This window comes from Castanea sativa, chromosome 10 (genome assembly GCF_040712315.1).
Source record: "Castanea sativa cultivar Marrone di Chiusa Pesio chromosome 10, ASM4071231v1".
Taxonomy (NCBI): domain Eukaryota; kingdom Viridiplantae; phylum Streptophyta; class Magnoliopsida; order Fagales; family Fagaceae; genus Castanea; species Castanea sativa.
The window spans coordinates 2,921,737-2,944,563 of record NC_134022.1 but is presented as its reverse complement, the minus strand read 5'-3'; the positions used below and the strand labels follow the sequence as shown (position 1 = coordinate 2,944,563).

The following is a 22,827-nucleotide window of genomic DNA, read 5'->3' as shown; positions in this document are numbered from 1 at the left end:
GTCTTTTTTTTTTTTTTTTTTGGTTTTGACTTGGGGAATTATATCTAGACTTTCAATACCCTACCAAAATTTCACCCCATCAGCAAAGAAAACCTGGATTTTTCCCCCTTTGAACAGTTTTTGTTAACAATTTTGTTATGTGGCCGAAAAACAAACATTTTAGTTATGAAGCATCTTGAGTCTCTAAGACTCAAGTTCACTCAATAAACTCATTTCTCGATGACTCGAGTTCCAAGAGGTGGCAAATATGATGTGGATGAAAAAATCAACGTGGAGACTCGAGTTCGGATAAAAATTCATATGGAATTCGAATCTCAATTCCTTAAAGGAAACTTAAATATTATAAAAATCCTTTAAGACTCAAGTTCTCTTATAAGTTATAACAATCTTATAATTTATTTCAAGAAACTTGAGTCTCTAAAACTTGAGTTCTACATGGATTTTTTATCCACATCAACTTTGTCACTTCTTAGAACTCGAAAATTAGATTTTTTTTTTTTTTAATACGAGAGTGTTAGATGTCGGATGTACACGTGTGAGTGAAGTCCAACATCGAATAATGATGAAAGGAATGAGTGATTAATATATCATAGTTGAGCTCATATATGTTGGGTTTTGGCTTTTTAGGTTAAATATATTTATAAGTTATATTAACTAAAAAACTAGATGCAGAAAAATGCTATTGAATGTATTCAACATTGGTGTTACTATTTATCAAAAAAAGAAAACTTTAGTGTTACTATAATTACACTTTCACAAACGTGTGGAAAATCAGGTGGACAAGATTTTGGGGACCCATGAGATTTACTCTACTAGAACTATACTTTCTTGGAGAAAACTAGACACTATAACGTGTAGAAAGTTTACACTTTCTTGGAAAAACTAGATGGTGGACAAGATTTTGGGTACCCATGAGCTTTACTTTACTAGAACTACACTTTCTTGGAGAAAACTAGACACTATCAATCTATAACGTGTGGAAAGTTTACACTTTCTTGGAAAAACTAGGTGGTGGACAAGACTTTGAAGACCCATAAACTTTACTTTATAGAACTACACTTTCTTGGAAAAACTATACAGTGGAGAAAACTAGACGCTAACGTGTGGAAAGTTTTGCCCAACGTAAAGGAGGCTTTAAAGACTTTAGAAAACTAGACACTATCAATCTATAACGTGTGGAAAGTTTACACTTTCTTGGAAAAACTAGGCGGTGGAAAAGATTTTGAAGACCCATAAACTTTACTTTATAGGACTACACTTTCTTGGAAAAACTATACAGTGGAGACAACTAGACGCTAACGTGTTGAAAGTTTTGCCCAACGTAAAGGAGGCTTTAAAGACTTTAGAAAAGAAAAACGAAGTTTCCAAAACTCTATTTTAATACTTTAGATGTTCAAAGTCTTTGGATTATAAATTTGTAATTTTCCAAACAAAAAAAGTTTATAAATTGAATTATCATTATTTGAACAATTAGGAGTTTAGAATTATCATTTTGTATTTTGATTTTGATCACAATGGTGGCAACATAGCAGCCCCATTAAGGTTAGGAGGCATTTGATCTAAATTGGGTTTTCGAATAAGAAACTCAAAGTTTTGGTTATTTTTCTTCAAATTTTATGAGTCTTTCAACTAAATATTATTAACATTTGAGTTTATAGGTGTTATGTTGATTGTGTCAACAAATTTAGGTAGTTGAGAAGAGACATGGGAGAATTCGCTACCCTAAGTGCTGAATTCCACAAAAATTTGGCATTGGTGGTTCCGAATTAAGGGGAAGAGAGGAGAGAAACTTTGATAGCAAATTTAATACTTCCTTTCATATTACTATGAGACTAGTTGTCTTTATTAACATCGTGCAAACTAGAGGACTCCTTTTAATATACACACACACACAAGTCCTAAGGCATCAATTAATCCGTTAAAAATAAATAAACCGTCAATTAATCTCTCATTTTTCAGAAAAATGACAGATTCAAACTAATGACTTAGTTTAATGAAGGACTCTCCCTAATCACTTGTGTTACTCAAATTCTTCCAAAAAAAAAAAAACTTATGTTACTTAAGAAGAATTCAAATAAGTCGAATGCCACACAAAAAAAAAAAAAAAAAAAATCAAAACTATTGAAAAGACAAATTATTATTAATAATTTGATAAGTGAAAACACGATATTGATGACATGCTCAGATAAGAATCGATAAAAATTTGTCTAATTGGCTATTGTAAAAACTGCTGTGTTTGGAATATTCCTCATACTATTAATGTCTTTAAAAATGAAAAACTTGTTTTTTATAGTGGAAGACTTCTTTTTTTGTAGTGGAAGACTATGCAAAAGGGTTTATGTTTTGTGACTTGTGAGAAAGATGATTGTGGTTGCTTTTTGTAGTCTAAACTCTATGAACATGAATCATGAATTGATTAGAAATTTTGAATGCTTTCGATAAAACAAAATTATTATTATTTTTTACCTTTTTAGTGGAAGACAAGCCTTTTGTTTTATTTTATTTTTAATAAAAAAATTATAAAATATGTTTGGCCTCAAGGAAGGAAAAATGAGAGATTCAAACTAACATCCTTCTTATTTTATCAAGCATACTCCCCATCAATTGTGTTAGACAATGCCAAACACAATAATAAACTTTTTTCTTTTTTCTTTTTTTTTGACAAAACAAAATAATAAACTTTTATTTTACTGAAAAATGAAAGACACAACTTTTTAGAGTGGAAGACTTTAGGAAACTCGCTCTTTTATTATTTATTTTATGTTAAACATGCTATATTTTTATATTTTATTAATTTATTATCATCACGTGAATCCCAAGGGTTAAAAATAAATAATAAATAAATAAAAAACTGATCGGCATAAGACTGCCGTCAGTCTCTATAAATTAGCATCCAATGTTTAGTGTAATTTTTTATGAGTAAGTTTTGCAGCTAATAATATAATAATAATCTGATGATGAAGGATTCCTTAAGACCCATTTCATTCTTTTTCCTTGCCTTTCTCTTTATTCATCACTACTTCTTCTTCTGCACCGAACTCTCTGAAGTTCGTTGCATCGATACCAAGCAACACGCTCTTCTCAAGTTCAAGCAAGACCCTATTGATCCTTCTAACTAGCTCGTCTCTTGGATGGCCCATGGGATTGTTGTCTATGGGAGGGTGTTGTCTGCCATAACCTCACTGCCAAATCGATTTTAACCAAAACAACATAAGTAAAAATTTCAAAGATACTCCATGCATAAACTAATTGACAATTTGACACTGAACCATTTTAACAAGACTTTTTTTTTTTTTTTTTTTTTAGTCAAGGACTCATACGTTACCAAAATTTCAAGCTGTCAACAAAGAAAACCCAGTTTACACGGTATTCAATTTCAATATCTCCTATTGTTTGTTGTCAAGATTCTAGCCTCACAATCAAGCTTTAATTTTCTTGAAAAACACTTTCTTGAAAAATCTAGACAAACAATAATGCTATTGTTAGTGTGGAAAATTAGGTACTAAATAAACAATTTTCTAAATTGAAAAGTTCTGTCCAGTGTATGGATTACTCTGAATCCAAAGACTCTGGACAATAAAAACGAAATCTCCAAAACTCTCTTTTCAAGATTTTAGAGGTTTAAAGGCTTTGAATTATAAATTTATAATTTCCTAAAATAAAAAAAAGTAGTAAAATGAATTTATCACTATTTGAAAAATCACGAATTCAGAAATATCGTTTTGTATTTTGATCTTGGTCACAATAGTGGCAGCATAGTAGCCCCATTATGGTTAGGAGCCTGTCTAATTTGGGTTTTCAAATGGAAACTCAAAATTTTGGATATTTTGTTTAATCTCTATTTTATCTTTTCCTTTGCAAATAAAAAATAGTCATAATTTTGTAATTACTATAAGACCAATTGTCTCTATTACATTTTGCAAGTTGGAGAACTCTCTTTCATATCATTTGGATTTTAAATATATACGAGTCCTAAACCATCAAGCTCAACTCTTTGTCCAATTCCTTATGAAGAACATTTCCCGGAAAGCATTGAGTTGGAAGTATAGAAAACATATCATCAATTAACTATAAAGTTCCAAAAAAATGGCATTTGAAACAATTCAGATTAATTGGAACGATATCAAATTTCTAGGCATCTAGAAGGAAGTAAATTGAAAATCTATAGTATATGGTCCATGATAATTATCTATGTTATAAATTGAAGTCTCAAAAGCTTATATAGCATGATCTTATGTGGTTAGCCAAAAGTTAAAGAACTTCAGTTTTATGTATATTATCAATTGTAGATTTCCTTAACATTTACATTTCCTCACTATAGAGAGGATCACTTTGTCATGGCTTCATCATAATATATATATATATATATATATATATATATATATATATATAATATTCGTTCTATGATAATTATTCTTTATCAATAGGCCAAGATACTCATTAGTTTTTTGTGTAAGCGGGGTTTAAATCTCAAATCAATTATTAAACAACAAGAAATTTTACCAATTAAACTAACTGAAATTCATAATATGTACCATATTTATACTTAAAAATTCATCGATTCAATTTTAATTAAAATAATTAAAGTCTTTGACCTATCAATAATAATAATAATAATAATATTTATAATAAAGCATTAATGGGAATATATTTCTAAGAAACTTTTGTCTAGAGAAAGATTTCAAAATCATTGGAGATGGTAATTGATAGGAAATATTTCTATTTTTTATGTTTCATCAGAAATTAATGTCCCAAGAATTTTAAGATTTAAACACTTGCACATTCATAATTATTCTAAAGTTGTGCTTTCAAAACCTTTTCAATGCAAAATTTGAAAAATTCAATTTTTAGTGCAAAATTTGATATTTAATGCTTAAAATAATGTTTATAAAGAGAGGCTATTCTCCCATAAGATTTTACCATTATTTGTAATAAAAATAAAATATAATATTATTTGGCCAAAAAGCCGTAAAATCTAGCAAAACTCCCGACTAGCTTATCATTTTCACATGCAATTCAGCATGCCATATGTGCTTCTCAAATGTCAATTTATTTTATCAAAAAACAAAAGTTTCTCAATTGTTTTTTCTAATATGAATCAAGAAAGCACAATATTCCATATATCTTTTGGAGTTTTTTTCTATAATCTCCAAAGAAAACTTTTTTTTCAAATACTTTTTCAATTATTAAATGAAAGGTTAATTACCTAGGACATTGACACAGTTAATAGTTTAGTGCTGCACTTCCCCCCCCCCCCCCCCCCAAAGATTTCTCTCAACAATGCTTTCCTTTAGCTTTAGGAAATTTAAAACAAGAAGAGCTCCACTTCGGACCAAATCCATTTGCAATTTAATAAAAATTTAGGAGATTTACAATCAAAATCATTAAATTTAATTAATGGTATATAAATTGATTTAAACCAGAACAACTTAAGTAAAAAAGTCAAAGGTACACCATGCATAAACTAATTGACAATTTGACACTGAACCATTTTAACTAGACTTTTTTATTTATTTTTGTTTTAGTTAGGGACTCACATATCTAGACTTTCAATACCTTACCAAAATTTCATACTGTCAACATAGAAAACCCAGTTTACATGGTATTAGATTTTGATATCTCCTATTGTTTGTTGTCAAAATTCTAAGGCCTCGCAACCAAGTTTTAATTTTCTTGAAAGACACTTTCTTGAAAAATCTAGACAAACAAAAATGCAATTAAGTGTATTCATTGTTAGTGTGGAAAATTAAGTACCAAAGAAATAATATTCTAAATTGAAAAGTTCTGCACAGCGTATGGATTACTCTAAATCCAAAGACTCTGGACAATAGAAACAAAGTCTCCAAAACTCTCTTTTCAAGACTTTAGAGGTTCAAAGTCTTGAATTATAAATTTATAATTTCCTCAAATAAAAAAAGTATTAAAATGAATTTATCATTATTTGAATAATCACGAATTCAGAATTATCATTTTGCATCTTGATCTTAGTCACAATGGTGGCAGTGTAGTAGCCCCATCATGGTTAGGAGCCAGTCTAATTTGGGTTTTCAAATGGAGACTCAAAGTTTTGGATATTTTGTTTAACCTCTATTTTATCTTTTCTTATGCAAGTAAAAAATAGTCAAAATTTTGTAATTACTATAAGACCAATTGTCTCTATTACGTTTTGCAAGTTGGAGGACTCTCTTTCATATTGCTTGGATTTTAAATGATTTTAAATATAGAAAACATTGAGTGGGAAATATAGAAAACATATCACCAATCAACTATAAAATTCCAAAAAATGGCATTTGAAACAATTCAGATTAATTAGAACAATATAAAATCTCTAGGCATCTAGAAGGAAGTAAATTGAAAATCTATAGTATATGCTTCATGATAATTATCTATATTATAAATTGAAGTCTCAAAAGCTTAAATAGCATGATCTTATGTGGTTAGTCAAAAGTTCAACAACTTCAGTTATATATATATATATATATATATATATATATATATATATATATATATATATATATATATATATTATCAATTGTAGATTTCCTTGACATTTACATTTCCTCACTCTAGAGAGGATCACTTTGTCATGGCTTCATCATAATATATATATATATATATATATATATATATATATATATATATATATATATATATATATAGACACACATGCAATTGAATTTCAACCTATAGTATCCGTTCTATGATAATTATTCTTTATCAATAGGCCAAGAAATCCATTGGTTTTTGGTGTAGGTGTGGTTTAAATCCCAAATCTTTTATTCAACAACAAGAAATTTTACCAATAAAGCTAACTGAAATTCACAATGTGTACCGTATTTATACTTAAAAATTCATCGATTCAATTTTAATTAAAATAATTAAAGTCTTTGATCTATCAATAATAATAATAGAGCATTAATGGGAATATATTTGTATGAGTAAGAAACTGCATTTCTAAGAAACTTTTGTCTAGAGAAAGATTTCAAAAACATTGGAGATGGTAATTGATAAGAAATATTTCTATTTTTTATGCATCATCAGAAATTAATGTCCCAAAAATTTTAAGATTTAAACACTTGCACATTTATAATTATTTTGTTGGTTTTCTTGATGATAAAATTATTGTTGTGCCCTTTTTATTCGAGCTAAGTTCATTATGCTTGAACTTTACATAATATAACTATACATTTTGAGAATACACCAGTAAGTAATATTTTGCATACAGTAAAAAGATCGTTAAACCTTTTATACCCCCTTTTCTTGCAACACTTCTAAAGTAAAATTTAGAGATTTTTGAAAAAATATTATTGTTTTATGTGGAAAATTTTTCTGAAAAATAGCCTCTTAAAAAAAATCATGTTTTGTATCAAAACTTTAAAATTTGCAATTTTAGTGTAAAATGTGTTTAGTGTAAAATGTGTTTATACTAAAGTTGTGTTTTCAAGCCATTTCAATGCAAAATGTGATATAATCAATTTTAGTACAAATGGTGATATTTTAATGCTTAAAATAATGTTTATAAAGAGAGGCTATTCCCCAATAAGATTCTTACCATAATTTGTAATAATAAAAAAATAATAGTATTTTTTTTGGCCAAAAAAGCCATAAAATCAAGCTAAACTCTAGACTAACTTTTATCATTTTTTAATATGTAATTTAGCATACTATAGGTGCTTCTCAATTCTCAATATATTTTATAAAAAAAACAAAATTTTCTCAATTATTTTTTCTGATATAAATCAAAAAAGCACTATATTCCATTAAAATTTATTGCTCACACCCATCCCAAAAAAAACTCAATTTAATCATTCCTGAATTTTTATAAAAGTTACGAGCAATGCCTATCAAGATTGACCAATGAAATTGCTTTCCAAAACAAAAAAAAAAAAAAAAGATTGACTAATGAAATATCTATATGGGCAGGTAAGGTAATTGACATGATATGTGGCCATATCAACATAAAAATGGAGGGCCCTATTACTTATTAGTACTTACCAAAGTCAGTCAATGCTGGACTTTGGACTACGACTAGTCATACGCCTGGTTGGAGATAATGATGGGTAGAATTTTATAAGCGTAAAACAAAAAACAAAAGCAAACAGAGAGAAAGAGAGAGCTGAAACAAACTGATTTGCACTAGACCCTCCTCATCATCACTCTCCTATAAATTACCCACCAATTACTACTATTGTTTTCACAGCTATCTACTTCTAATTCTATTAATCTCATCTCATAATGGAGGCTTCCTTCAGACCTGTTTTATTCCTTTTCCTTGCCTTTCTCTTTCTTCCTAATTTCCTCTTCTTCTTCTTCTGCGCCGGACTTTCTGAGCTTCGTTGCATCGATACCGAGCGACACGCTCTTCTCAACTTCAAGCAAGACCTTATTGATCCATCAAACCGGCTCTCCTCTTGGACTGCCCATGGGGATTGTTGTCTATGGGAGGGTGTCGTCTGCCACAACCTCACTGCTCACGTCCACCAACTCAATCTTACAAGTTATTATGTGCCGTCAGTGCTTGGTGGTAAGCTAAATCCTTCTCTGCTTGATTTGAAGCATTTGAATTACTTGGACCTCAGCTTCAATTATTTCAATCCTACTGCTATTCCCTCCTTTCTCGGTTTAATGAAGAGTTTAACCCATCTTAATCTCTCTAATGCGGGATTTGTGGGACTCATACCTTATCAACTAGGAAATCTCTCCAATTTGCGCTTTCTCAATCTCGAAAGTTACAGCGCTTATGGTTTATATGTGAATAACCTTGAATGGCTTTCTGGTCTTCCTTTGCTACAACATCTAGATATGAGTTGGGTAAATCTTAGCAAAGCCTCTGATTGGGTTCAAGTCACAAACACACTCCCTTCCTTGTTGAACTTGCGGTTGTCTGATTGCCAACTTAGGCCTTTCATTCCACCGACTCCCACTGCTAACTTTTCATCTTTTCTCACCCTTGATCTTGTTTCTCTAGATCTATCTTACAATCACTTTCAAGGTCCAATCCCTGTTGATCTCCAAAACATGACTTCTCTTAGTCACCTCGATCTATCGTGGAACAATTTCAACTCTTCAATTCCCAATTGGTTGTATAGTTTTAGTCGTCTTGAGTTTCTCAACCTTGGCGGCAATAATTTGCAGGGTACAATCTCCAGTGCCATTGGAAACCTAACATCTGCTGTTAGTATTATAATTGAGTTGCCATCCAACAAATTGAATCAAGAGGTATCTAAGATCTTAGAAATTTTATCAAGGTTGTATAGACTAGAGACCTTAGGATTAAGACATGCTCGACTTTCTGGTCATTTAACTAATGTACTTGGGAAATTTAAAAAACTGGTACGTATTTCTCTTAGGAATAATTCAATATTGGGTCCACTTCCAGTGTCTCTATCAAGTCTTTCATCTTGGACATACCTAGATTTTTCATACAATCAATTCAACGGAACAATCCCTCAAAGTTTTGGACAGCTTTCCAAACTTGAGACTTTACGTATTGATTCTAATATGTTGAAAGGTGTTGTGTCTGAAGTTCATTTTTCCAATTTAACAAGTTTGAGGTACCTATGTGCATCCAGAAACCAACTGACTTTAAAAGCAAGTCAAAATTGGGTTCCTCCTTTTCAACTTGAGGATTTATTCTTGAGATCATGGAATTTAGGGCCAAAATTTCCCCCATGGCTTTGTTCACAAAGGCGTATGAGACATTTAGACATTTCTGATACAAGGATTTCAGATATGGCTCCTCCTTCATTTTGGAACTTGTCTTCACAGTTCTACTATCTAAATCTCTCCCACAATCTATTCCATGGAAAAATTCCAAAAAGTCCTGTGATTTTGTCTGCTTTAGTGATTGATTTAAGTTCAAACCATTTCAAAGGTCCGTTACCTTGTATATCCTCTAATGTGTATGTGCTAGATCTTTCTAACAATTCATTCTCTAGATCTATTTCTCACTTTTTTTGTTTCAAGGTGAATGAGCCCAAAATAATACAATATCTCAATCTTGAAAAAAATCTTTTATCAGGAATAATACCTGATTGTTTGATGAATTGGAACAACTTGAGGGTCTTGAATTTGAGGAACAACAATTTCAGTGGTAGTATTCCAGCATCCATGGGATCTTTGACTAATCTTAAATCTTTGCACCTATACAACAACACATTCTCTAGAAAATTACCATCATCTTTGAAAAATTGTGAAGTGTTGGTAATTATTGATGTTGCTGAAAATAGGTTTGCTGGAAACATACCTTCATGGATTGGGCAGAGATGTACAAGCTTGATGATTCTTAGCCTTCGCTCAAACTATTTCCATGGTCACATACCAAAAGAATTATGCGCTCTAACTTCACTCCAGATATTGGACCTTTCACATAATAAGCTATTTGGAAGCATACCTAGATGTGTTAAAATTTTTAGTGCCATGGCCACAAATAATATTTCAAATGACCACTTGAATTCTTATAATACAACTAAGATATATGGTGAAAGTCTTCCTCTTGAAAGTGCATTGCTTGTTATAAAGGGGAACATTCTAGAGTATAGCACCATTCTTCAACTGGTAAAAAGCATAGACTTCTCCAAGAACAATTTATCAGGAGAGATCCCCAAAGAAGTTACTAGTCTTCAAGGATTACAATCGTTGAATTTGTCATATAATTTCTTAATTGGAAGTATTCCTGAGAATATAGGTACTATGGGATCCTTGGAATCTATAGACTTCTCTTTGAACCAACTTTCGGGTCAAATTCCCTCAAGCATGTCAAGTTTGACATTTTTAAATCATTTGAACTTGTCAAACAACAATTTGACTGGGAAAATCCCTTTGAGCACTCAGCTACAAAGCCTCAATCCATCCAATTATGTTGGAAACAAACTTTGTGGACCACCCCTTACTGTTAATTGTACTACAAATGGTGTAAAACTCAACAATGAAAACATAAGCAGTAAAGAAACTGGTGGACTTGAAGTTGATTGGTTCTATGTGAGCATGGCACTCGGCTTTGTGGTTGGGTTTTGGAGTGTATGTGGTCCTTTATTATTGAACAAGCAGTGGAGAATTATATACTTTCAATTCTTAGACCATATGTGGTACAAGCTTAAGGGTGTTGTTTCATTTTAATTAAATGTTGTAAGATTCTTCATATTCAGTACAAATGTCATTTGATCATGTTAGTCAATATTTTGATGATGTCTAGATCACATGGGCACAAGCTTTAGGGTGTTGTTTCATTGTAAGTACATGTTGTATGATTCTTCATATTTAGTGCAAATGTTATGCAATCATGTTAATCAATATTCGGATGTGTCTATAACATCTTTGTGTTAGTTAATACACTCCATTAGCATATATGAATATGGTGTTTCTTCCTATGAACATCAAAGGCAATCCAATTTGTTGTTTCACTTAATCCTTGTAGATTAATATTGTAAAAGCAAATTTTAGTTTAGACAAGCAATGGATTCAATAAAATTAGCATACTATACCTTGAAATGACACTTAGGCTTTGTTTCTGTTACTTTTTTTTTAAAAAAAGTTGATCTATTCCCATTGTTCATCTGGGATCCAGCTATCTTGCTAGCTCTCTTTAGAATCTCCTAGCGATCACTTTGTAAAGTCTCAATGAAGAACAACAAAATTGTGCATAACTTGAAAAAATAATCATGTTTTTTTAACAAATTTCAAGGCTATTAGTTGGATCCCTTACAAGGTACTGTAAGGGATTCTGGACACTTACTAGCTATTTGCCATGTGGAAATTTTATAAATTTTCAGACTCCTGTTTAGGTGGACAATTTCTCATACGTCTTACTGAAGATGGGAATGGTACTTAATTATCTTTGGCTGGATGATTGCTATATTGTGGTTCCTCTTTTTATTTTTCTTTTTTCTTTTTTTAGTGATGACGATGAAATGGTATATTCATTGAAGAAACAAAATTGGCATATTGTAGGTAACTAAAGTTGGCAGTATACTAAGGTGAAACATTGATAAGAAATTAAGAATACAGAAATCAGAACTTGCAAAATCTGTAATATTCGAATTTTAGGAAACATGGAGTTCTATTGGAGTTACTCTACCGAAAATTTAGTAGTGCAGGCTTCTGTAGTTTTCTGAATATGTTCGCAAGCATAGTTTCACTGCTTGGCCACTGGCTAGCTATTAAGAATAGGATTATCCACTAGGGATTGGTGGCTGCAATGGGATTTACCAAGATGGTGTACTTCATTGCATTTGTAGAAGATGGAGAAAGTAGAGATCATCGTCTCTATTCTCTTGGATATTAAAACATATTTGGGAATAACTATTAAGCTTTGTTCCGTTCCTAGAAAACCTGGTACTTGGGATGCAGAGTTAGCTTGGGCAATTGGAGTTCTAAAAGGCAAAAGAACTTTGTTGTTCTCATTCGTAAAGTTGCTTGGATTGCTCATTTATATCACAGTTGGATGTAGAAAACACTCAATGGCATGGTAACAATCTAAAGATGAAGGAACTATCTTCAAGATTATTGTCTTAAAGGTTAGATGGAGACTGGCATCAAGCAGGCATATCGAGGATTCATCTAGAAACAAAGGTTAGATGGAGACCATCTGATTCTTTTTTTCTTTTCTTTTTTTTTTTGATAAATAGGAGACTATCTGATTCTTAAGTCTTAACAGTTGGATTGGTATATTCTTCCGTTTTCTTTTGATGATATGTTGTCCTATTATCTGTAGGATTTTATCCCATTTTTTTATAGGGATCTTTGTATGGTTTTGATTCTTTGGTAGTCTGCTTGTCTTGATACTGCTGTAATTGTTTTTAAGAAATAAATTCCCATTCATCTAAAAAAAAAAATATATATGTTTAGGACACAAAATGTTATACTTTATTAATTAATACTGTTGTAATTGTTTGTGATGAATAGATTCTAATTCACTGGGGGGGAGGGGGGGTGGAAGAAAGAAGTAGAAGATGTTTATGAAACCAAAGGTTGTGTGAGGACATTGATGGTTGAACCCATCACCGGGATAGGCTATGTTGGTTCCTTCATTATCTTTGCAAAAGTACTACAGCTCAACCCAGTTTTGCACCTTCGCCAGAATGACATTTGATATTATATTTGCATGTTCCTAGGCATCTATCTGCTACTGGTATGCAATTTCTTAATTGAAAATTCAGAACAGGTATCTCAAATCTATAAGAAGTGGGATGTGAATAGTAAGCTTTGCTTTGGCTAAAGGTCTTTGTAATACGAAAGCATGTCTTGTAACCTGTATTGAATGTATGAAAATGAGCATGAAACTTGCAACCTGCAAGTCAGTTCAATAATGTCTTGTGGCATGCTTTCTCCCACTTGTAAGAAAGTTTGTAGTTAATGAACTTTGAAGGTCCTATTTAGAATCCTCATAGAAGTATGGCCCTAGCATACATGAAAATCATACTGAAAACAATAATCCACTTCTTTCTATGGTGATATTTAAATGATCACCATTGTTAATTACTAGAGAAAATAAACAAAGGCAAAAAAATTATTTGAGCTAAGCATTGATGGCTTGTTTTGGCTAAAAAACCTATTTAATCATAAGCATTTGCTGTAGCCTGCCATGAACTAGTTCAGTTTCCTTTAACATAAGTCTTCCTTAATTATTGCTTCATCTTGTCTTGTGCTTCTCTTGCCTTAGTTTTCTGTTAGGAATCTATACAAATTGTATTGTGTGTGGGTTGTATAGTAACATTGAGGCTGTGATTGACTGGTATGACAAGTTAGCAATTGTTAGTTGGGTTACTTAGCTGATAATCTGGGGGTTTGTTAGTATCCAAGTCTGATATAAGAAGGTACACTTGGACTGTAACTACTCATTGATGAATATACTGCAATTGTGCAAATCTCTCTCTCTCTCTCTCTTGGCTATGGAGGCCCAGGTCCCCTTGAAACGACCTACCTAGATTCCATCTTCTTACTGGTTCTCAACATTTTCTTTATAAACTCCAACTTATGCAATGAAGCTCCAATTTAATTTGCAATGAGAAGGAGAAAAAAAGTGTAGATTTCTGTGAAAGTGCTCAAAGTTAGCTGCCTTAATTACTTCTCTTATTGTGCAGAAGAATCTCAAAAAAATGATGTTTGAAATGTTTGCAACATCAAGGACAGGATTATGACAAAACTAGACTCCAATTGAAATCTAATTAGAAGCCCTTCACTTATTAATATCTAGGATTCAATCCTTCCTATTTACACTTGAGTTCCTCATTAAACTGTCTGTGAAACTGCTCAAAGTTTCCTGCCTTAAATTTATTCTCTTATTGTGCTGAAGAATCTCAAAAAATGATGTGTGTAATGTCTGCAACATCTAGGACAGGATTATGATTTTAAAAAAAAAAAATAATAAACAAAACAGGATTATGATTATTACTACAACAATAAGAATTATTATCATTATTATTGGGACTAATGAAAACTTGTACATTTCTATTAGTCTCTAAGCCATCATTACGTGAACATTGAGTAGGTGATTAATATATGCTTTTCTATGGTTCTGGAATGTATAGCAGCTACAACCTTCAAATATTGATGAAGTATCTTTATAAAAAAACAAATTCAAAAATAGTAAATTATGAATTTCGAAACACGGAATTGTCATTCCAAGCATCCATTAATCTCTAAATTACTTTGTAAACAAACATAAGAAGTACATGAAAGTATGAAATTGGAAAATTACATGAATTGAGCAAAAAATATGCCATCACTCACAATTCAAGCTATAGTATTAATATGAAAATTTTGGCCAATGGCAACCAAACATTAGCCAAGTAAGAACTTAAATTGAACATGATGTTAGAAAATCATTTATATTATTATATAATAAAACTATGGTCTTAGAAACCATAGTTGTGACAAGTGGATACATTTTTCTTAGTTTACATATGAATTTTAATTAATTTGTGTATTGAACGACATACACAACAAATGTTATGTTTAAAATTTTAGATATTATGAGTTTGAGATTTATATATATATTTTTTTAATAAATTTGGATTTATATTAGGTTCTTTCAACCCAAACATGTACTTTCTCATTATGTAAGTGCACAAAAATAGATCGAGGTGAACCAAAATGAACCAATGTAATCCAAATGGACATAGGACCAAATAGGAACGAGTTGGACCGAATAGGACGAATGTGGACCGAATTAGTCCAATGTGACCTGAATGGACGGAAGTGGACTGAATATGATTGAATGGACCGAATTTAATTTTAGAGGATAGAATGGACTATATAGGACCAAAGAGGACAAACTAGACTGAATAGAACCAATGTGGACCGAAAAACTCTTTAATTATTTATAATTTTTATTGCATTTTTAAGGCTCATATTTCTAATTTCTAATGTCTATTTTAGTATTTTCTTTGTATTTTGTTTAGCCTAAATATAATAAAATTTCATACTTTTCAACCCAAAAATCAAGAAAATTTTTTTTTGAGCTGAAATAAAAAATAAAACCTATAAAAAGAATTAATTTAAGGCCCAATTAGTCTAAAATGAACTGAAGGGGGACCGAAATTGACCGAGCTGACCAAATTGAACTAAAGTAGATCTAATTGGGCTGAATAGAAATTGTTTAATATTTAGAGAGAACAAATTATCTTGAAAAATTTTTAGAGAAAAAATTATACATTATATTACAATACAAAATAATTATTTATTCTCATGCATTGTGTGAGTCTGCAATTATTTTTAACATAAAAGAGGATTTTGATGGGATAAATTTACCATATTATGAAGAGGATAAAATTAGAATAAAAACTATGCATGACCTTAGTGTAAGCTTCATTGTTTATACAGCACCATAATAAGGAGAAAATATGCATGAAATTAACTCATAGCTAGAAATGTCTTAGAAGAATGAATATGATGATTCAATTTCATGGTCTTCCTAACTTTTTCATAATAGATTTTATCAAAACCAATCGGTATCATATACACACGGTTACACACACACACACACACACACACACACACAAGTTTATGAGGTCAATTTGATTTCTCCTTTGCATTTTCTTTGTTTTGCCCTCTTCCATCTCACTGGATGCCATTTTCTCTTAATAAATGACAGCACTTACTGGTTTTCTTCTTCTTTTGGTGTTTTGAAAATTGAACCACTAGGCTGCAAAGGCAGCTTTTGTAAACTTCTATGAGACACTGAGATTTGAAGTGAAAGATGATGTTGGAATAAAAATTGCAACACATGGTTGGATTGGAAGTGAAATAACTGGAGGTAAGTTTATGCTAGAGGATGGTGCAGAGATGCAATGGAAGTAAGTAAGAAAAGTCAGTCTTTATTTGATGGTTTTCATATCTCCGCCATTATTGTATATACAGTACTTTTGCAATTGTTTAGCACACTTTTCTCTCCCTTGTTCCTAAAGTAATAGTTTGGATGTTGATTCATGTAAAAATTACTTTATCTCAAATTATTGCTCTCTTTAATTATAACTAGTGTATAGGAGAGAAGGTGGACTACAGAAAAAATAAAAAATAAATAAAAACTAGAAGTTAATAGAGATATCTTAATTAAATAAACTTGAAACTGAGTTTTCTTGCATGATTCCAAGATATCCTGCTATTTTATGCTTTTGTAGTTGGACCATAATTTTCTTTTCCTTAGTTCAGTTGGGATTTATTTTTTCCCCTTAATTAGGTTGATTTCCATTCTCTAGTAGAAGTAGGATTATGTTATTTCATCTCTTAAAGGATTGAATGCTTCCTATAAATACTCTTCAGAACCAGGGGGATGATGGGAAGTTTCCTTTTAACATAATTCTTCCTTAATTATTGTTTCACCTTGTCTGTATCTTCCATAATTCTTGTGCCTCTCTTGCCTTAGTTTCCTTCTAGGAATCTGTACAAATTGTATTGTGTGTGGGCTGTATAGTAACATCGAGGCTGTGAGTGACTGGTATGACAAGTTAGCAATTGATAGTTGGGTTGGTTAGCTTAATTAGCTGATAATCTGGGGGTTAGTTAGTACCCAAGTTTGATATAAGAAGGTACACTTGGACTGTAACTACTTGTTGATCAATACCCGTCTAGTATTCAATGTTTACTAGAATTTATATTATATAAATAGTTAGGATTTCCTTCTTTGAAGTATGGAAGATTATTTATGCTTTTTATTTCTTATTCTAAATGAATCGTTTTTTAATCTTAAAAATTTATTTTTGGGTCCAGCGGACTATTGGGCCTTTATACTAAAATGATAGCGTTCAAGATCCTTAAAGAAGTTTAACTCTGGCGTGGGCAATATTCTGTAAAGTGTGGGCCCAAATTCAATCCTAATTATCAAAACAAGGCTTAGTAATAATATGGGTTAGGAATAAGTAATTTAAAACATTGCTTACAGCCATTGAGTTGGCCAATTGTGGTTGGTGTACATTAAAAAATGTGTTAGTTGTGGATCTATTTGCTAGTGATGTGCTAAACATAATTTGTAAAATTTTGTATCATTAGTATTACTCATGTAATTATTAATTTTATTTTTACATAATAGTTGACTATACAACTATAGTATTAGAAATGGTAAAACGGGTTAAAATTTTCTAACCCATCTCGATCCAACCCGAAAAATATTTAACTCAAACTCGATTTTTTTTACTCGCAGCAAAAACGGGTTGACCCGTGATCCGATTCATGTTTTTTTGCGGGTCAACCTAACCTGAACCCGAATCATTTTTTTTTTTTAATTTGGTAAAAAAAAAAGAAAAAAAATTAAGACGATATTAGTTTAATTGTTTGTTGTGAGTTTTAAGGATATAATTGAGACATTTACATAACTGCATGCAAATTAATTGAAAGATGAATGATTGACTATTCTATAATAAGTAAAGATTTTTAGATATCAAATAGCAAAGTATATGCCAAGATAATCTGGTTACAGTAGAATTAAAAACATAGATTTAAAATTATAGACATGTGTGAGAAACATTCACAAGTGTGAAAATAGTGAAGCCAAAGTATCAAATTAGCATAAATTATGAATGCTTAGACCTATTTTTTAACAATTTATGTCCAAAATAAACAGTTTTTCAAAATAAATTATGATATTTTCTAGAGTGTGTATTACTTAACAATGATATGATATTCATAAAAGAGATCATGTATAAATAAGTAAACAATCAAATCTTAATGCACATCTCAAATTGAAATAGAGTGACAACCACAATTGATAATAGATTATAAAATTAATTTTTAAGATTGTAAATTTCTTATATGTTTTTATTATTTGTTAAATGAGTTATCCAATAAGTCATTTGTAATTTTGTTTTATATTTTGAAATGTTGATATTGTGTAGAAATAAAACTTTTGTATTTGTTTTACTTATCTTTGTATTATTTTGTTTTAGATAGTAATGTTAGAATTTGTATAATTTTAAAATTATTGAATAAGTATTAATAAGTTTAACTGAGTTTAGTCTTGATATAAGTAATGAATTCAAAGTAATGCAATTTATATCAAGTAATTTGTTGCATGACTTTACAAATGGCAAATACATGTTGTTTTCTTTATAAAAATTTTTTTAAAAAAATTCATGTGAAAAATATGGATCAACCCGACTTGACCCGCAACCCGATTGACCCGAACTTGTTTTAAGCCACAACCCGAACCCGACCTGCCTGTTTTGTCATGTCTAAGTAGTATGGATACAACTTATTCCACAATTTTTTCGCAACTTATTTAGATACCAAGTTGTGAGTGGTATGCAATTACTTTCATATGGACTCTCCACTAAAATCACTTTTATCCATTGGTAAGTTTTGACTTAATAATAAAATTAAAAAAACAATTTTCATGAAGCCTACTTTATATATTTAAATCATATTGTATCTATGAGGAAAAAATTTAAAATAAGATGGTGATCATGTAAAACTAAATTAATTACTAAATAAGAATAATCATAAATCAACTGTGATTGGAATTGGTTATCGAATCATTCCACAGCTTGGGGTTTATGTTTCTATGATCATGTAGGAATAAGATTTCACATGGACTCACCACTAACATTACTTTTATCCATTGGTAAGTTTTGACTTAATGATAAAAAATAAAATAAAAAACAATTTTCATGAAGCAGATTTTATATATTTAAATCGTATTGTATCTATGAGGAAAGAATTTAAAATAAGATGGTGATCATGTAAAACTAAATCAATTACTAAATAAGAATAATCATAAATCAACTGTGATTGGAATTGGTTATTGGATCATTTTGCAGCATGGGGTTTATGTTTCTATGAACATGTAGGAATAAGCATATTGTTTAAAAAGATTTAAAATGTAAAACCAACTTTATCCATTCCATTTACTAGTTGGGGCCTCTATTTAAATTGGGATTCAAGTACTCAGCTTATGAAAGAATAATTCTTCTTTTCCCAATATTAGAATAATGATTAAATGCTAAATTCACATTTTCTTACAACTTATACTTTCACTTTTGGGACAAGTAGTAATTTATTATTAGTGCAAGTGGCATTGTTCAAATTTTATCTCCATTTTATATGTTAAAACTCAAAGTTGAAAATCCCTTTTATCACTTTCTCAAGTTCCCAATAACAGTGACCATCAATTCAGCCACATACCACTCTTTAGGATTGCAAGAATATCATAATTGGAAGACAAGGAATGCTATTTCTTTTCAAAAGCTAACATGGGTTGCAATTTGCAAAATAAGGAGTTATGCATGCCTATCACATAAGTGGTTCATTTGACTTGATTTACACTAAAATACACTCTTTTTCATGATAAATAATATTTTTCAGAGTCTCATAAGGTCATGCCATATCTGGCTTGCCTGTGAATTCAGCAAATTGCATAAGAATATGCAAAGAGGAGAGCAAATCTTGTATTTGTTGCTAGGAGAGAGAACAGGCTCCGAGAGATTAGTGAGAATGCAAGATGTATCAGTGCAAAGCATATCACAATTATAGCTGCAGATGTTGTCAAGAGAATTGTAGGAGATTTGTTAATGAAACAATAAACTTCTATGGGCACGGTATGTCTCACCCAAAACTGCTGACTGGATGTTGATGATTGCATATAGCGTAAAACAACTTGAATTCTGATAAACAAGTTTGTACTTGCAGCCACAACAACTATAATACATGGCATCACGACATTTGCATTAAATTGTTACCATTGTGTGCACTTTGCACACTTTGATATGGCATGCTTTAAATGACCAAAAATCAACTTGTGAGTGTCATGACATGCTTTTTTTTAACGCTCAAAAATTAAAGAAAATAAACCCTGTTTGAACAAACTAATATTCACTTGAAAACATTATAGGATCTAATATAACAAACTAGACATAGGGAATCATTTTTTCTGTATACATGACTACAAAACATGCTTCTAATTAATTTTCATTAACCCATGGAATCTCTTTCAATTATGTGATGTGTTATTTTAGAGTCTGAAATCACATTAATGCTCCTCATATAAGAAGGCTATTAGAGTTGGTATAGGCATGTCGTTGGAGTTGCAACTTGTAAGGGTCTTTGACTCAATAAATAAACTTGTTTTTTATACTGCTATATTCACGTAATATTGTTACATTATTAATTTATTAACTTTCCCTTTATGCCCTTAATTTATTTGTACGAGCATTTTTTAATTTAAAAAAAAATTAAAACCTAAATTTTGAAATCCACTGTCATATTTATTCAAATTATAAAAAAAAAATGTTTTAAAATAATTTTTTGATAAAATTGTTTAAGGGTAATTTAGGAAATTTTTAACTTTTTTTTTTAAAGAGATAAGACAGTTAATAATATTTCCCTAAATAATTGGGTTTTTCTAACTAGGCCAAACAATTTGGGACTGAGGGAGTAGTTTTTTTTTTCCCTAAATTCTACAGTTAATGATCTTGTAAACGTTGCAAGTTTGGGACAAACGCTCTACTTTGAGGAAGTGACCACTACATCCGTGTTTCCACATTTGTTGGTAAAGATTACAAGTTTCATGAGTAGGTAATTATGTGAAGTAGTCTTAAATAAATGAAATGATGTACTTGAATTTTGTGCTAACTCTACCTTTAGTTTTGTTGAAAAATTACACATTAGTTTGTATAAAATTGTGTAAATTTACAAGTTAACCGTAGAAATTTATACTGATACTATTCATTTAGTTGTTTATTCTTTTTTTTACATATCTTGAGGATGAAGGAAGAGAATAGATGGCGATTGTTATATGTAAAGAAAAATAAACAATTTTAAAAAATCAAGAAAAATGGATATTTTAAAAAAATAGTGTAAAATAGATAATTAGATGTGAGGAGTTTTGAAAAATGAGAATGTAAAATAGAAAAAACAAGTTATGATACTAAAATAGACAAAAACCTTTGCACGAACTAATGTAAATACTTTTAAGTGTAGTTTATACTTAACAACCCAACTAGTAGCTTTGTTTGTTTTTTTTTTTAAAATTATGTACAGCATAGGATGTCATATCTTATTGTTCATTGACCTCCAAATCTACACCTGCTGTCCAAATCATCAACCAGCATCTAAGTTTTAAAAGCTAAACGGTTAGATTTGTAAGCCAAGGCTGTATTTAGTTAGGAATTGCAGGGTCTGGAATCGCTATTCTCTCATCCTCACTCTTCAGTTACATTCTTCTTGGAAGAAAAAAAAATTCTTAATTCAAATGTTTATAATTTTCACTTTATTATGTATGTGATTGATCAGTACGACTTGCAATCCCTTGTTTTCACTATCAGTCTATCACCTTTGTTATTTCATGTCTATGTAAATTTCACCTTCCTTCAATTTTGATAAATGAAATAAGGAGTTATATATTGACTTATTTTCTAATCCAAGCAATATCTAGCACCTATCTCCAATTGTCACGTCTTAGAGAGAACAAAGCCTAGTGTGGCAATGAAGACAGAACTCAGCTTTAACAACCAAGCTACAACTGGCTATGATGTATACATACCTCAGATGTTTATTACATTTGCCTACTTCTCATATTGCCTTTGATATCACGAACTATGGTTTGAGCAAGTCTCTGCGTGCCCTAATTTTATATCTTGTGCTTCATATTTGGAGCCAAATGCCAATTTACCAGCACTATAATTCTGTTGAAGGAGTTATCAATGGCCTAAGCGTCTAACAGCGGCACATGGTTATTGACAACAACATATTAAAACAAATTCATAGAATAAAACACTAATTTGAGGTCAAAAACTTTAGAAAGTGCCAAATGAAAAGTGCTCCGTGAAGTGTGAACCAGCTTTTCAGGCCATTTGTTCTAAGTGGTTTTTCCCTGAGTAGTGAACATTTGCACTTTGACGTTCAGCCTATTATTGCTTATGGGAAAAATGGAGTCATTACTCATTACTCACTGTCAAAACTTTTTACATAATAATGAAAATTATAAAAAAAATTTGTTAAAAAATTTAACAGTAGAAATGCAACACATAATCCATTTTTTCCACTTATCTGATTAGAGAAGATGGAACAAAGACTAGCAGGTTGGAAGAGGCTTAATTTATCTAAGGGAGGTAGGGTCACTCTTTTTAAAAGTACCATATCCTCCTTACTTACTTATTTCCTTTCCATTCTTCTTGTACCTGGGAAGGTTGCTAATCGTATGGAGAAACTATAGAGAGATTTTCTTTGGAGTGGTATGAATGGTGATTCTAAATTTCACTTGGTGAAATGGGCGAAGGTTTGCAAGCCAATGTAGGTTGAGGAGCTAGGTATCAGATGATTGAGAAGTTTTAACACTGCTTTGTTGGGCAAGTGGTTGTGGAGGTATGGTTTAGAGACAGATGCGCTATGGAAGAGGGT

At 30.8% G+C, this 22,827-nt stretch overlaps 1 protein-coding gene across 1 annotated transcript; it reads left to right on the top strand.

Annotated features, from left to right (window-relative positions):
- Positions 1 to 8,129: 8,129 nt before the first annotated feature.
- LOC142613027 (receptor-like protein EIX2) lies at positions 8,130 to 11,519 on the top strand. Its single transcript, XM_075785205.1, has one exon. It carries the CDS (start codon positions 8,236 to 8,238, stop codon positions 11,116 to 11,118), a length of 2,883 nt encoding a protein of 960 aa, XP_075641320.1. The 5' UTR covers positions 8,130 to 8,235; the 3' UTR covers positions 11,119 to 11,519.
- The last annotated feature ends 11,308 nt before the right edge of the window (positions 11,520 to 22,827 follow it).